The sequence below is a fragment of the Notothenia rossii genome (assembly GCF_949606895.1).
Source record: "Notothenia rossii genome assembly, chromosome: 11".
In the NCBI taxonomy this organism is placed as follows: domain Eukaryota; kingdom Metazoa; phylum Chordata; class Actinopteri; order Perciformes; family Nototheniidae; genus Notothenia; species Notothenia rossii.
The window spans coordinates 20106379-20122601 of NC_136910.1; the positions used below are offsets into that span (position 1 = coordinate 20106379).

The following is a 16223-nucleotide window of genomic DNA, read 5'->3' on the forward strand; positions in this document are numbered from 1 at the left end:
TTTTGAATAGGACTGTTTTGCAAAGAGGCTCATTTGCATAGGAAAGGGAACATTTTCCCCAAAAAGTATAGCATATGTCATGTAAATATGTGCAAATGACACTTGCGAACCAAAAAGTAATTTACTGCAGTTAGCATTGCATTTCAACCCTTGTTGATTTTGACAGTAAGAAAAACATCAAACACTGACATCCTTATCCTTCATGAAACTTGTGCTTTAAGGGTTTTTAATTAGATGTTTTTCAGCACACACATATATAAAATGCAGAATCCATTTTCACCTGTGTACCAAGTGCAAAAAGAGATACTTTATATCAATCAAGAGCCAAGCACTCCCTCTCAAAGTGGAAATGGCCAGGGGGATAATATGTAATTAAGAAAATTGTACAGTGAAAATGTGATTACCGCAGGTTAATAATAGACATTAGTCTCCTTAATGCAATACAGTTTGACTTTGCCCTTGTCCTTTTATTAGCGGGTTTGGTTTCTCTGAAGAGAGGAGGCACAACAAAGGGCTTACTTTTCATTGTCGTAGTACAGCTTCCCAATCGCCCATGCCACAATTATAGGGAAGGGTATACCTGTGAAGGAAAAGAAAGGACACATAACAGAATATCACAAAATATGCCTTCAGGGATTTCACGCTGCAATAAGAAGTCCTCAATTCTTTTTTTCACCAGCGCCTGCCAAGCTCTGTCAGAAGCTATTGTTCCTGGTGTGCTGTGATCCACAGATTCAAGCCGAGACATGTCACCATGTGAAGTTTTTGTGAATGAATGAGTAGCTGGACTCTGCTTGACGATAATGCAGAGTGATCATCTGATTTAAGGGAGTATAATAGAGCAGACAAACAGCCATTCCTTGACCATGAGGAATGTGCCAGATGCCTCGTCACATGTAAATCAGGAAATGTTCCACTTCGAAATATACTGCCATTAGTGTAATGTAAATCCCTATAAAAATAGACTCCCACATTACTTGAAAAATGTAATTCATCTTGATTTAATCTCGTGCCTATGCCCATCTGCTTTAATAATAATGTCTGCTCTTGAAGCCCGAGTTGAAGCTAAGCGAAGCAAATACAATTTGATCTTATAAATGTTTGCATGGCCGTCCTGAAATGTGCTGCCATATCTTCCTTCACACGGAGGCTTCACGCGGCCCCGGGGGAAATGTAATCCAGATGGCACAATACACCTAATCTCAGCAGCACATAGTTGAGTTTGACAGTGTGAAACGGGGTGTTAGTGAACTCCACACCAAGACGTTTCCAAGCTGCCACTGCAAATCCTGGTATCTCCATCAAGTAATCTGCTCCCATTGTTAGCTTAGTGTGTGTCTGACCCTCAGTGTGGTCTGTTAAAGCAAAATATCTAAACTGACTGGAGTTAAACAAGTAGTTTAACATTTGAGAAATACAATTACTCGCTTTTTACGCTATTCAAATTGATACTACTTAACAGCCGGGAGCCAATTAGCTTAGCAATACCACTAGAAGCTAGCTTGGAAAATACTCTCTTATAAAAAACTATTTGTCCCTTAAACAATTATCTTTGTGAACATTAAATATGGTAGATTGAGGTGTTAGTACGTGTATTTTTGATATTGGTAAGAGCGAAGATAGCCTTTCTCCCATGCTACTAGTCTTTATGCTAAGATAAGCTAACTGTTCCTGGCTCTTGATCTATACTTAACACAATTGATATCACTTAAGTGACTGGTGATATCAATCCTCCATTTGAAAGAAAGTAAATAAGTGTATTTCCCCAAAAACGTAAACAATGCTAACTAAAGCTTTTTCAAGCCACAATGTTTAATCTACTGATCAGTTAGTTACCAACTATAATGATTAATCCATTAAATCATTTTCATGCCAAAACTGCAGAAAATGCTGTTTTCAGCCTCTTAAGTACATGTAAGGAGAAATGCAGATTTTTTTCGTTTCTTATGAAAGTGAACATCTTTGGTATAACAAAATACATTGAAATACCAACTGAAATAAATGAACAATTTTCCATCCTTGTTTCTCAAATCCAAGTTGAACTTGGATTTGAGAAACAAGGATGGAAAATTGTTCATTTATTTCTGTAATTTTATAAACCGAACGTTTATTCCAGAAAATAATCGTTAGTCAAAGTCCTAAAGGTTTTTTATTCAGCTGTAGGGATGTGAGTTTTATTGTACGTACACCAGCCGATGCAGATGAACATCCACTTGCGCAGCTTGTCGGTGGAGTAGGTGAGGACGATGGCGGTGTGGAGGTAGCAGCCTTCGCCAAACATCCAGAAGAAGTTGGTGGAGTGGAAATAGTTGAAGGAGGCTGTGACGAGGCGGCACCAAATCTACGAGACAAATTATTCAGTTAAACATTTTAAAGTTTCTAATTTTGTCCTACTGCAAAACACTGCATAGCACACCACATGTTCTGTGGGTTACATTATAATCATATCATCAGGAAACTGTTGCTAAATGGTCTGTCAAAGGAAGCTCTGTTTGAGACTCAACGGTTTTTGATACAAGAAACATGCTCTTCTTTATGACTTCCTTGTCCGCCAGTCATTTGTAATACAAGTTTTATTTCCCAGAAACACACGGGGGATAACTTGAGTGAACTGAACACATATGGGGGATTTTGGATCCGTCCAATTGAGTTAACAGGCTTAAAGAATCAATGACCAGGAGTATTCAAACTCCTCTGGTGGTTAAAGGCAACCCAAAACCTCACTATAAAGACACATTATTATGAGAATTTCATGAATACAGCAGCTGTTTCTTGAAACTCAGTTGCTGGGTACAAAGTCACAACCCTAACCCTTAACCAACAAGGTGTAACTCTAACCAAAGAGTTTCTGAACTCATAAATCCTACTAGAGATATAAACCATACAAAAAGGCTTTATATGGGTTTATAAAACAGCAGGTCATTGCAGTTTTTATCAAAAATTGCAAACAGAGGAAATTTGTTGGGGACTATTTCCAATGGCAGATTAATCCACAATTGGCGCTCTTGATAGTATTATGTGCATGGTGCAGCATGGTGTATGTAGGAATAACTCCAGTATGAAATGCAGTGTTTGTGTTGATAATGATTGACCCTCAACGGTTAATAAAACCCCCAAAAGGAAGTCAAAGCGGGCAAACATTTCATTCCAATGCAAAATTACAAGTTATTTTACCGCTCTCTTATTTATTTTGGAATCTTTTTATAGAACTTCTTTCACCATATGCTTTAACGTGACACAAAAAATAGCAATCAACATCAAAGCTTGCCAAAATACACAAAAGATAGAGGCTCAAAGATTGTATACTATATATTTGGATACAAAATATTGTTCCAAGTAAGAGAGAAAAGGACAATTTAGGTTCTTCAAATTGAGTTGTGCCTAATCACTTTCCGCTTTCTTGACGGTTTGGCAGTTTCCCAGTGAATAAACACCAAACTGTCATGTTAATGAAGACGGCAGCACACTGTGTACCTGAATGTTCAAACACTTGGTCCAAATAATGCAATTACTGGATCAGGTCCAATCTCCTAATACAAATATTAGAGAATGTCACAAAGATGACCGACCAGGTGGTATACGTTTTGGGCAGCTCCAAAACAAATGTTACAGTGTTCCAATTAAGTTTATCCAATCCTGGGACTATCTTTTCTAATCTGCTGCTGCTAATGTGTCGTCTATTACAGCTTTGATTCTAATTAAATATTCTGCCAAAAAAACCCACCTAAATGTATTTTTACAAAAAAAGAAAAGTACATCCCTTATGGGGGTCTGATACAAAACGATCACTTTTTTTCAAATATCTTTGTACTTTTGTGTGATTGGTTAATAATAAGAAAATATATAATATCACAAGACATGTCCTTTAGTTCCGAAAGAAAACTGTTTCTTGTCAAAGATCTAGAGATGAAGTGGTACGTACCACGTTACTTTCGTGCACTGCGGGACTCATGGTCATTTGGACGATAAACCATGTGGCGTTCCTCAGGATGAAGGCGGTGATGAGGTTCCAGTGGATGATGTTTCTCAGGCAGCGGATGCTCCTGCGAGGCAAACAGAGAAGAAAAACTCAGATTCAGATTTTTTCTATTTTGTAGCGTATTCTTAACCGAGACAGTGAACTAACATCGAAATGAAATATACCCCAAACTGACTGGTTAAAGAAATTGTTCAACATTTTGGCAAGTACAACTACTGGCTTTCTTTCTGAAAGTTCAAGATAAAAATTGAGTGGCAAAAATGCAGGTAGCCTACAGCCAGAGGATGATTAGCCTAGCTTAGCATAAAGAGACTGGATGTGGTTGGAAACAGCTAGCCCCACAAATCTGAAACAAATAGTCTACATGCAATATGTGATAAATTTCTCTGCATTTTGACATATTAAATATTGCATTAATGCTTGACTAGGGCCACCAGGGTGGGTGGAGGGGGTCTGGAGGACGGGTTTTGGGCTGACAGCCCAAGAGCACAATGGAGGACCCGGAAGGGATCTCGGGCGGACGGCCCGGGAGCAAGGCAGAAGCCGAGAAGGGGGACTCGGGCGGACGACCCGGGGGCAAGGCAGAGTCCAAGGGTGGGGTCTCGGGCGGACGGTCCGGGGGCAAGGCAGAGTCCAAGGGTGGGGTCTTGGGCGGACGGCTCGGGGGCAAGGCAGAGTCCATGGAGGGTTGAAGGCCACAGCGGGCGAACTCAGGGGGCCGAGCATGAGGGCGAAGACCAGACAGCTCCGGAGGCCGGGCAGAGCCCGGTGTCGGCCGAACAGGAACTGGAGCCGGTGGGACAGGCTTGGGCAGGATCCCCCACGGAAGAGGACCAGGAGTTGGCAGGACCCCCGGCGGAAGAGCTGTCGGCGGGACCCCCAGAGGCACAGGACACAGGGTTGGCAGGAACCCGGCAGAAGAGTAGTCGGCGGGGCCCCCAACGGGACAGGACATGGAGTTGGCAGGACCCCCGGCAGGAGAGTAGTCGGCGGGACCTCCAACGGCACAGGACATAGGGTTGGCAGGACCCCCGGCAGAAGAGTAGTCGGCGGGACCCCCAACGGGACAGGACATGGAGCTGGCAGGACCCCCAGCGGAACCTCAAACGGCACAGGACATAGGGTTGGCAGGACCCCCGGCAGAAGAGTAGTCGGCGGGACCCCTAACGGGACAGGACATAGGGTTGGCAGGACCCCTGGCAGGAGAGTAGTCGGCGGGACCTCCAACGGCACAGGACATCGGGTTGGCAGGACCCTCGGCAGAAGAGTAGTCGGCGGGACCCCCAACGGGACAGGACATAGGATTGGCAGGACCCCCGGCAGGAGAGTAGTCGGCGGGATCCCCAACGGGACAGGACATGGAGTTGGCAGGACCCCCCGGCGGAAGAGTAGCCGGCAGGACCCCCAACGGGACAGGACATGGAGCTGGTAGGACCCCGGGCAGGAGAGCAGTCGGCGGGACCTCCAACGGCACAGGACACAGGGTTGGCAGGACCCCCGGCAGGAGAGTAGTCGGCGGGACCTGCAACGGGACTGGACATGGAGCTGGCAGGACCCCAAGCGGAACCTCCAACGGCACAGGACATAGGGTTGGCAGGACCCCCGGCAGAAGAGTAGACGATGGGACCCCCAACGGGACAGGACATAGGGTTGGCAGGACCCCCAGCGGAACCTCCAATGGCACGGACATAGGATTGGCAGGACACCCAGCAGAAGAGTAGTTGGCGGGACCTGCAACGGCACAGGACATAGGGTTGGCAGGACCCCCGGCAGAGGAGTAGTCGGCGGGGCCTCCAACGGGACAGGACATAGGGTTGTCAGGACCCCCGGCAGAGGAGTTGTCGGCGGGGCCTCCAACGGGACAGGACATGGAGTTGGCAGGACCCCCAGTGGAACCTCCAACGGAACAGGACATTGGGTAGGGCCTTGAGACGTGACTCGAGAGGGGACTTGAGAGGAGACTCGAGAGGGGAACCAAGGGGGGGCTCGAGAGGGGACTAGAGGAGGGAATAGAGGAGGGACTAGAGGAGGGACTTGAGAAGGGACTTGAGAAGGGAACTCGAGAGGTGACTAGAAAGGGGACCCGAGAGGTGACTCGAGAGGGAACTTGAGAGGGGACTCGAGAGGGAACTTGAGAAGAAACTGGAGAGGGGACTCGAGAGGGAACTTGAGATGGGACTAGCGTAGGGACTTGAGAAGGGACTAGAGAAGTGACTAAAGTTGGACTGGAGAAGGAACTAGAGAAGGGTCTGAGGAAGGGACTTGAGAAGGGAATTGAGAAGGGAATTGAGATGGGACTAGAGGAGGGACTCGAGGAGGGACTAGAGATGGGACTAGAGATGGGACTAGAGAAGGGACTAGAGAAGGGACTATGGCAGCTGGGGCCAGAGCTGGGTCTGGAACCATGGCTGCTGGGGCAGGAAACATGGCCGGAACCATGGCTGCTGGGGCCAGAACTGGGTCTGGAACAATGGCTGCTGGGGCCGGAACCAGGGCCGGAAACATGGCTACTGGGGCCGGAACTGGGGCCGGAACCATGGCTGCTGGGGCCAGAACTGGGTCTGGAACCATGGCTCTTGGGGCTCGGGCTGCTAGCCTGGAATTGCGACGCCTTTTTTTAGGAGCCGTTTGGAGGATCCGTGGACCTCCAAAAGCCAGACGAGTTCCAGAGAACGGCTCCTGGACAGGAGCAGGAACTGGGGCAGAAGCAAGGGTTGACTCCAAACGGAACACACCGATGCGTGTGGTGTCATAATGGAAATTGGGAGGCAGGGAGCCAGCATGCCTGGGGCTAGCAGGCAGGGGATAACACACCGAGAGGAAATCCAAAATCCAGCCAGGTAAGAATTTCACCAAGCCTGGCTTCTCCATAGTCATCTGGCGCGCCTCTGCCAGAGCAGCCTCTCGCTGCTGAACCCCGGACGCTCCCCTCCATCGATGAGAGCAGTTAGCCAATAAAAGGAAAAATCCAATAATTCCTGCTCAAAAGGATCTGCTGGGCCCATATCTGGTTGGTTCGTACTGTTACGGTTGAGTGAAAGAAGCAGGACCCAAATGCAGATAACTCTGATTAAGCTTTATTTTAAGGATATAAAGAAAATAACTTGGACCAAAAAACAGAAAACTCACCGGTGAACTCATCCACAAACAAAAGACGAACCAACACTGAACACAGGAAAAGACAAGACTAAATACAGGGAGGGGTAATCACAAGACGAGAAACAGCCGGGCAGGGGAGGAGAAACACAAGGGCCACAGGTGAACACAATCAGACAACTAGACACACAAGGGAAACTAACGACAGGAGGAAAAACACAGGGAAAAGGACCAGACAATAAACCAGGAAGAAAACAAGACAGGGAGAACAGCAAAATAAACCCAAACATGCAAAACTACAAACGTGACATAACATAAGAATCCTGACAAATATGTTAATTAAAAAAAATGTTGCACTGAATTTGAATCCAAGACATTAAACAAATACTATAACCCTTTAAGTAATCTTGGAGATAATGAAGATGTGCAGCCTCAACATGTCCCCTTACCCCTAACATGACATAAAGTAACATTTCCACTGTACTCCCGTTTGTGTCATGCCCTGAACATTTGATGTCTTTATAAATTATGCAAATAAATCGACCTTAGGATACAATTAAAAATCTGCCTCAGAGTTAGAGGTTGAAAATAGAAGCACACATAAGGGATGTAACAAAACGACCCGGTCACAGCACTGACAGCCGGCTTGTTGTCACCAGCTGACGGCATCATCAGCCAGCAACCATGAATCACATGACTTATTTTTTAAGCATGCATCAATTATTAATAAGTGCCACTTGCACTGGCTTTGTGCTGACTGAGTAGCCGTGCAGGAGCAAGATTGTTCCATTGACACTGCATTACTGTGCCCTTTTACTCCGTTTTGTATTAATCATGGAGCTTTTAAAAGAAATAACGACCCTCGTAACACAATAACATGCAGAGAAATGCTGGTGCAGTTTGGAATTAGTACAATATTACAAAGAAGTAAAACAGAAGCAACCTAATCGGTACAAAAATAAGTACAACGGTTTTTTCCCCAAAATAAGCAGCTAATCTGCATCCTTTTGAAAATGAGTACTAATGGCAGCGACTGTCATCAAAGAAGATTTTTTCTTTCAACAACTGATTCATTACCCAGTGTGATCTCACTCCCTTTGGCATCCTGTCAGTGAATCAGCTCGGCCTGATGGGTATTAATTACCGCCTAATGCAGGTCTTGCGTCTGAAAACACAACCTGTTTTCTGTCAATTTATCTCATCCTGTTTTTCAGTACCAGTGGATCCTATCCCCAGTGTATAACCTTACACTTTAAATAAGTATGCGTAGGACAATGTATCAATGCTATGGATTTTTATTGATCTGGCGCTATGAAAAATATTAATTTAGCTTGTTTATTGGCCATAAAAGCCCCCATATGGTGACTTCTGGCACATTATTTTCCATCAAATACACTCAATCCTAATTATTGCATATTTTAATGAGCAGGGGCGTGATTTTTATATAACTTCCTCATTGTTATGTGCCTCTTGTGGGGTGTTTGTAATGACTTGACCTGCTGACAATTGGTTTCATTTGTGTTTAATCGAGCCCAAGATGATTGGTTCGGTGCACCCAGAGAGTAACCCAAACACAGGGTGACTCATCACGCACCGAGGAGAGTTCAATAAGTTTCTTTTTTTCTTCCTGTCCGTGCAGCCTTGTAATTGATCAAAAACAAACATTTAAAATCCATACTTTACTCTGTGTGTGAATCATCCCCTGCTGCACTGTTAATTAGTGGAATTTGTTAGTTAATTTGTGCATCAAACCCCCTTTTTACCATTATATAATTTATATCATTCTATTAAGAAAGAAAAAAGTAATGATAACATTTAAGAAATAAATCACTGCTTTATGTTATTCCCACTTTATATATTAGATTGTATGATTGCTATATCTTGCTATCCTCTTTCATTTCACTGATAAATAGTTCTGTATTACAATACCATTTTGCGTACTCTTTAAACTTAAGCTATTATTATTTATTTATAGTTACATAAAATGAGATAAGATAAGATGAGAATGTATTCATCCCTTAGGGAACCTTTTAGTTGCGGGCTGAAAAGTAAGAAGGCAGATAAAGGGCGATAAAAAAATACATTAAATTCCTTAGATTATATTAGTAGTTTATGCAAAAATAGTGAATCTCTGGCAGACATCATGTCTGAATTTAAGTTTCAAAAACAATATGAATAAAAGTATGAAAAATGATAGACAATGTTAGACATATATGCAAAGTATAGAAATACTACAAATGAATGACACAATAGTATAAACAAAGCTGAAAATATATATATATATAAATAATACAATGTAAAAGTACAATTGTTTATTATCATTAAAACACATAGCTATACTGTATACCCATAAATTACATTAAGTTACCACATTACAGCTTAAGAATAGTCTAACGCAGTGGTCACCAACCTTTTTAAGCCCAAGATCCCCGACCTCGGCCTAGGTGAAAGGCAAGATCTACCTATTGCAGAATTGAGTGAAAAAAGACGGCCCAGACAATGCTTCCAATTTGAGGTCTTTTATATAGGCTAATTGCATCTGAATTACTGTTACAATGAAGGCTCCATAATCAGCTCACGGCATATAGACAGGGGTAAAGTGCTATTGGGGGGCGGACCTCAACGGGGGTCCGGGGGGATTCTCCCCCGGGAAGATTTTTTTTTAAATATTGAAGTTGAAAGCATCAATCTGGTGCACTTTGAGAGCAACATGCAGAGATCTATGGATACCTCTCTCAGCACCCATATGAAACAGAATTGTAAACAGATTTTCTTTTTCTTTATGGATATTTTACAAATCACATTAAACTGTATTCTTGTTTTACGGCCATATAGTAGGCTATTTCATACCTTTTTTTCATTTATTCTCTCATTGTTTGTATAACTATAATGATCACATGAAGGTGTGCCGCGGAAATAATCTTTTGAATAATTTGTGATAAAACGGTTCTAAACACTCAAGAGTCCTTTAGCTCACCTGAGCCCCTCAGTCTGACAGGAGAGGACTCTCCTCCAGCTTGTTGTGGAAACGGCTCCTCATGTCCGTTAGTGCAGCTAGCTAACCAGATGCTAACATCACGGTCCCCGCTAGCACCGGTACCTCTCTCTCTCACTCCCTCTCTATCACACTAAATGCGCTATCGCCACACACACACACAGAGCCGAGCTTGAATGACACAAGCACACGTGTATTTCCATGCAACTCTCTGATTGGTCTGGTGTCTTGCCTCTGTTGCGTTCACTGAACACGGGAAATTACAGTCCTGCCGTCGTCTCTTGTGTCATGATGAGGTTCACGTAAAGCACGGTTAATGTATTATATTATTGAGGTGTCTCAAATATACGTCAATCAAGTGGCACCTGCTAATGGAGTGGTGGATGATAGGTTTACGTCTAAAAACGTATTTTTCAAACATTATTATTTTAATTTAATTTTTCTTTCTTTTGTTACTTTTTTTTAACGGTCCGCGATCTACCCGCACCACACTCGCGATTCGACTGGTTGGCGACCACTGGTCTAACGTATTGTAATGTTTATAGTATTCAAGAGTTTTAAATTAGAAGTTTCATTATGATAACATATCATACCAATTCTTGGGACAACAATATGATTTTAATTCAATTCAGAGGCCTACGATCGATATGAGGAGTATCAAACTGCCACACTATCAGTTACGTTAGATCAACTTTATGAATATAATCAATAATCATTATAATTGGAAAACTGCATTACTGGGCTCTGAGGGGAGGAGTTGCACTTGGCTAGAAATGGCACAACTGTGCCATGGGTATTATAAACAGTGTTGAGACTAACGGGTTACTGTAACGCAACCACTTTTTTGCGGTAACTAATAGCGTTACCAGTTACCTATTCCTATTAAGTAACGCCGTTATAGTTACTGTGATTTAAATGGTTGCGTTACTGCGTTACATGATGGGACTGAACCGAATCTCCCTGCGGATGTAATTTACAGGCGAATACAGCGATGTCCTCTCACAGTACCATGGAAAAGTGAAAGTGACCAGAGAGGAGTGATGATTGGTTAACGCAACACACACACACACACACACACACACACACACACACACACACACACACACACACACACACACACACACACACACACACACACACACACACACACACACACACACACACACACACACACACACACACACACACACACACACACACACACACGGCAACGCTCACCACCAGCACACACACACACACAATGGCAGATGCAAGTATCAGCGAGAGCAGCAGCGCATTTGCAACTTGGAAATATAAGCACTATTTTCAATTTGTGGGGATAAAGGACGCAAAAAATATTACGGTCAAATGTAAACTGTGCAGGACAGAAAGCATTGTCCACTTGATTGTTGAGGCTACAATAAAGAGGCCAAAATGTCTAAACATATCTTTTGTGTTTTATTGTTCCACTACATTTCATAATGATAATTGCTACAATGATGGGGAGTTGTCTTTTTCTCTTACTGTGCCACAGAACAACACACAAACTTGTATTTTTATTGTTGTTAAAGTAAAGTAACTTTTTACTAGTTACTTTTATAATTTAGTAACTAATAAAGTAACTAGTCACTTTTTTGAGAGCAGTGCTATAAGTATTACTAGTTACTTTTTAAAAGTAACTTGCCCAACACTGATTACAAAACAGAAGAGTATCTTTATGATGTTTTCATTTTGCATTGATGGTATTGGAACATTGAATCCGTACATTGATCCAGATTCATGTATCGTTACACCAATTTCTTTTTTATTTGACTTCATTCAAATAGCTCTTCATTTGTTTTCTCAGCTCTTAGCCTGTCATTGTACTGCTATAACAACGTATTCTTAAATGAAGTGTTAAAAGCATGCCAGTAGAAGGACTTTGTGAATACTTAAAGTATTTTTTTCTCCGGCTGCGAAACATTTTAGATGACTCATTCTGCACTCCCCCTCCCATCGTATTAAACTGGCTTCGTTAGCGTGAGTGTGGCGCTAGCTGCTGCTGCGATATAACAGGTCAGAGGTGCGCGTTTGAATATCCGTTGGCAAAAACCTTGTTTACATTTCCAAAAGAGGGTGCCTGCGGTCTAATTTATTAATGCTTTCATCTTCCTGGTCTAACATCGCGGGCGTGGGAGGTGTGGGATGGTGAACAGCTTGTCCTCTTGCTCGCTGAATAAGATCCCTCAACAATTTGATCAGTTTCCTCTCTATGGTATGGCCTGATTGCAGACCGAGAGAAGAGTTGTTACCGTCTTCCAGGGCATCGTGAAATATAAAAGTCTCATTTATTTTCATGCACATTAAGTGTTAGGTGACTGACAGTTGGAGCGCTTCAAGGCTTAGATGGACACACTTTGACTGTGCTGGGTGAATCATCGAATAAAAAGCTGGGCGAGAAGATATCTGAATGGTAGTCACTGACTGTCGTTAGCTTGTTTTCCCTCAGCTACGCTATCATACATCTGTTCACCACACCAAATGGTTTGAACGTCTTCAGTGAAGTCGGTTCACTCTTATCTTCAAAGACCCTGTTTATTGTAATTTACTGTTTCTCATCCTATATAAGAACATACAGTTTATGCAACGTGAACATTAATGTGGCTTCTGCAGCCTTTTAGAGGGTTCTGGCTAGAAAGGATTCGTCTTGTGAAAATACGTGGTTCTCATACAAGGAAAATAAAAAAGGTTGGAAAGGTTCAGGATTCCGAGGTTGACAGGAAGGAAATACAAATAGAGAAGATTCTTTGTGACAGGGAAGACAGCCAGGTAGATAGTTTTAGGGGGCTTTCAAAAGCCCTAGTCCGTTTAGCCAATCAGAACTAGGGTGAAATGAATACCTTTGTTTTGTTTTGCAATGCACAAATTAAAGCAGACACACGAACAAATTATGTATTTCCTGAGGGAAGTGTAGTAAAACGCCCAGTCAGGAATTTGGTGGGAAAAAATGTAAATACAGAAATCAACATGAGCGGAAAAACACTCACAGAACAACATGTAGAAGAACAGAAAAGCCCTTCTAAATGACCTGATAAACAAAAACATCTCAACCAAACATCGGGCCTCTTCCACTCATGGTTCATGTCTTTACCTTGGTCCATCTCAACAACACACAGGCAGCTCATAATCCTGCATTTTGTTTCACTTCCTATAATTACTTGCGATTATGTTTTCACTGCAAATGAACCACACTAAGGTTCACATGAAAATTGTCCAAGACCACCTCCCAGGAGCTGTCTTAGACCTGTTGTTTTGTTCTGCAGAAGAGTTTGATAACTGCATTCACAACAGACTAAACAAAACGCGCCAGTGGTTGGACCGCAACAAATTACGAGTAAAATTGACTGAATGTTGGCTTGTGAAAGTGCCCATATATATATATCTTGAAACAATTTCATAAATGAGGACGGTTGAAAAGTCAAAATGTGGGTGGACCAAGCAGAACAACATTTTAAAATGTGGCTAAAACGTCCTGTTGAGTGTATCTGCAATAGAGCTAAAGAGATAATTATGTTGTATTTCTATGAACTAATAGTTTGAAAAAATGAATAGGTCATAAAAGATATTGCAGTTGATGAATGGGGGAAAACAAAGAAAATTGTTGTCATCAAAGCTACCAGAGAAGTTGGCAACACATTGAGCGATGTAGTCACAATCAACCACACATCGCATGAAGAAGATGATCCGTTCTAACCTTTCCAAAGATCTATTCACTGGGAAAAAAACACTTTCAGTTCCACTGCTCAGACACACTAGTGTCCAAGTACACCCAGTTGACCTTGAGGATTCTGTGTTAAAGATTTGTTCTTACACACTCTGAACACCTCGACATGTCGGAAACATCCAACCAAAGAGATTAAAATACTATTAGGTGATACATAAATAAAGAGTTTGAATTATTCACTTTCAGATTCTGGATCAGTTTTGGATGAGATTAAATCAAATATGAAGACAGCTCACACGCATCGTAGTATTTTATGCCATTAGTAGACCGGTAAAGGTTTTTTTCCACTGTTTTCAGGGTTAGTTGTTCCATCCCTGAATCTTCGTGTCAAAGTGTCTTTGCTTTTGCACTTTCCTTCACAAAACTGTAGTTCTTTCATTTTAAAAACAGATTGAGGAATGATATTCTTTTGTCAATTTGTATCACCACCAAGAGTTAATGTTTTCCAATTGGTTTTGTCTTTTGTCGGCAAGATTACGAAACAAACACAGGCTAGATTTTCATGAAACTTGGTAAAAGGGCCAAAGAAGAATCCTTTACTTATCAGAGCAGATCCAAATCCCAAGGCAAATGCCAAACTGTGTTTCACGTAGAATTGCAAGCATTTGTGCTGTATTCATGTGGCAGCGGAAACTGGGTACATTTATGTGAATATCTCCTCATGTTGGAAAATCAACAGCTGCTCATGACAGTGTTGTTCCAATGCTCTGAGTGATAACATACACATCTTCTGTTTTAGTGTCCACTTTGTGTCCACATTAAGATTTAATGCGCACGAATGAATTAAAGTCTCTGGAAATGGGACTATCTGATAAGCACATGAATGCACCACTGGCCATGAGGAAGTTTTCATTCTAGATATAACTGGGATTTGTCGTCCATGATATTTATTTATTTGTTTAACTTAAAAGCAGTTGAGAGCAGATATAAAACTAGTTCATTTCCACATTATTTAATTTAATAATAACTAAATTGGAAATAACAGATCTACAGTGTATGTATAGGATTATCCAGGAGAGCGTATACGTTTCTGTGAGGAGGATCTTGTTAAAAAGCAAACCCTGAAATTGTAACTCACAGTGTGATTTCTATTTTGTCTCACTGTTTAAACTGCAATTTCAGTTGTTTTTTTTGCCCTCGAAAAAAATCTCTTCTCTCTGCTGTAATCTTTTCTACTGTCTGGTTCCAGTTCCACAACACTGAGCAGAAGTGTCAACCTTCGCTCCATCACACTGTCAGGGGCAACCTTCCCTTAAATGGCTCTCAATCTCATTAAAAAGAGTAGAAGGGGAGTAATAAATGCCAAACTCCTTCACTACCTTGATGCCATTTTTAGTCGGCTGGCACTTGTCCGCCCTCCCCCTCCCTGTCCGAGCCAGACAACATGGGTTGTGCATAAACGCTGTCCTGTCAAGCTTCTATTTATTGTGTCTCTCTGTAGCCTTTCATGCTTTTCTCACCCCCCGGCGGTGTCTCTGGGATCAATAACAGCCCCGGCTGTTGAGGGTGCTAAGACCTTTTCTGTCGTTTACGCTCGGCTTATTTCGGTTTGTCAGAGAAACCCACTCCACCTCCACCAATTGTCCCAGCAGGCAAGAGTGTTTTGGTTTTCTCCCTGGTCTATTATTCCCATTTGCCGGGGAAATGTGCCCTAGTTTTTGCGGGCCTCTAAACCCCTTTACATCTGCGGGATTGAGATAGGGAAGGTTTCATCCCATGACCAAACGGTTTTTCAATAACAATGAGAAGCGCTTTGAAACGAGGGATCTCGGGAATACTGACGTTTCTGTCACATCAAAGATGTCTTTAGGATTATCAGCAGACTGGTGGCAGTGGGACCGACACTTACCTCAGACCCAAGAAGAGGAAGAAGGCTACCAGCAGAGCCACCATGGAGATGCAGTGACCCAGGAAGTTGATGATCACAGCTATCTGGTAGTGCATCTTGCCTTTTTTCTGCGGGGAGAGAAGAAACACAGCTTGAGTCTTTGGGGTATTTCTGATTTACAGAAACAATATTCTCAGGATAAGAGAAGAGACTTCAAAGACTGAAAATTACTTTTTCATCTATTTTTGTTCTTAAAGAGTGGACCCCTGCTGTGGTTTTAAACACAGGCGGATTTAGAAACTTTTAGGATTAGAAATGTGTTACATTTGAAGCTCCGAGCTCGATTTCCATTACATTATTAATAACTTCACTGTCTATATTGTGTAATAGACCATATAAATAGGCCACTCAAATATTCTAATGTGAAATAGTAGCTAGAAAATGCCCCCTAGACTGACATGTACAGTAATAGACTCCCCACCTGAAGTGTGTATTCAACTTGTGTCTTAGTGGTTGCTTATTGGAGATTTTATTAATTTGTTATCACCAGTTGGATTCCATGGGTTTGCACAGAGCTGGGAAA

General features: G+C 42.4%; 1 protein-coding gene across 1 annotated transcript in view; it reads right to left on the bottom strand.

The window, feature by feature from the left end:
• Positions 1 to 16223, bottom strand: part of LOC307024102 (corticotropin-releasing factor receptor 1-like) — a 113161-nt gene that overhangs the window by 16640 nt on the left and 80298 nt on the right. Inside the window, exons 6-9 of the mRNA XM_079657928.1 lie at positions 15662 to 15768; positions 3923 to 4043; positions 2188 to 2341; positions 520 to 580 (exon numbers count right to left, since the gene is read on the bottom strand). Of these exons, the coding sequence (XP_079514054.1) occupies positions 520 to 580; positions 2188 to 2341; positions 3923 to 4043; positions 15662 to 15768 (443 nt within the window). The remainder of the gene's footprint in view (positions 1 to 519; positions 581 to 2187; positions 2342 to 3922; positions 4044 to 15661; positions 15769 to 16223) is intronic.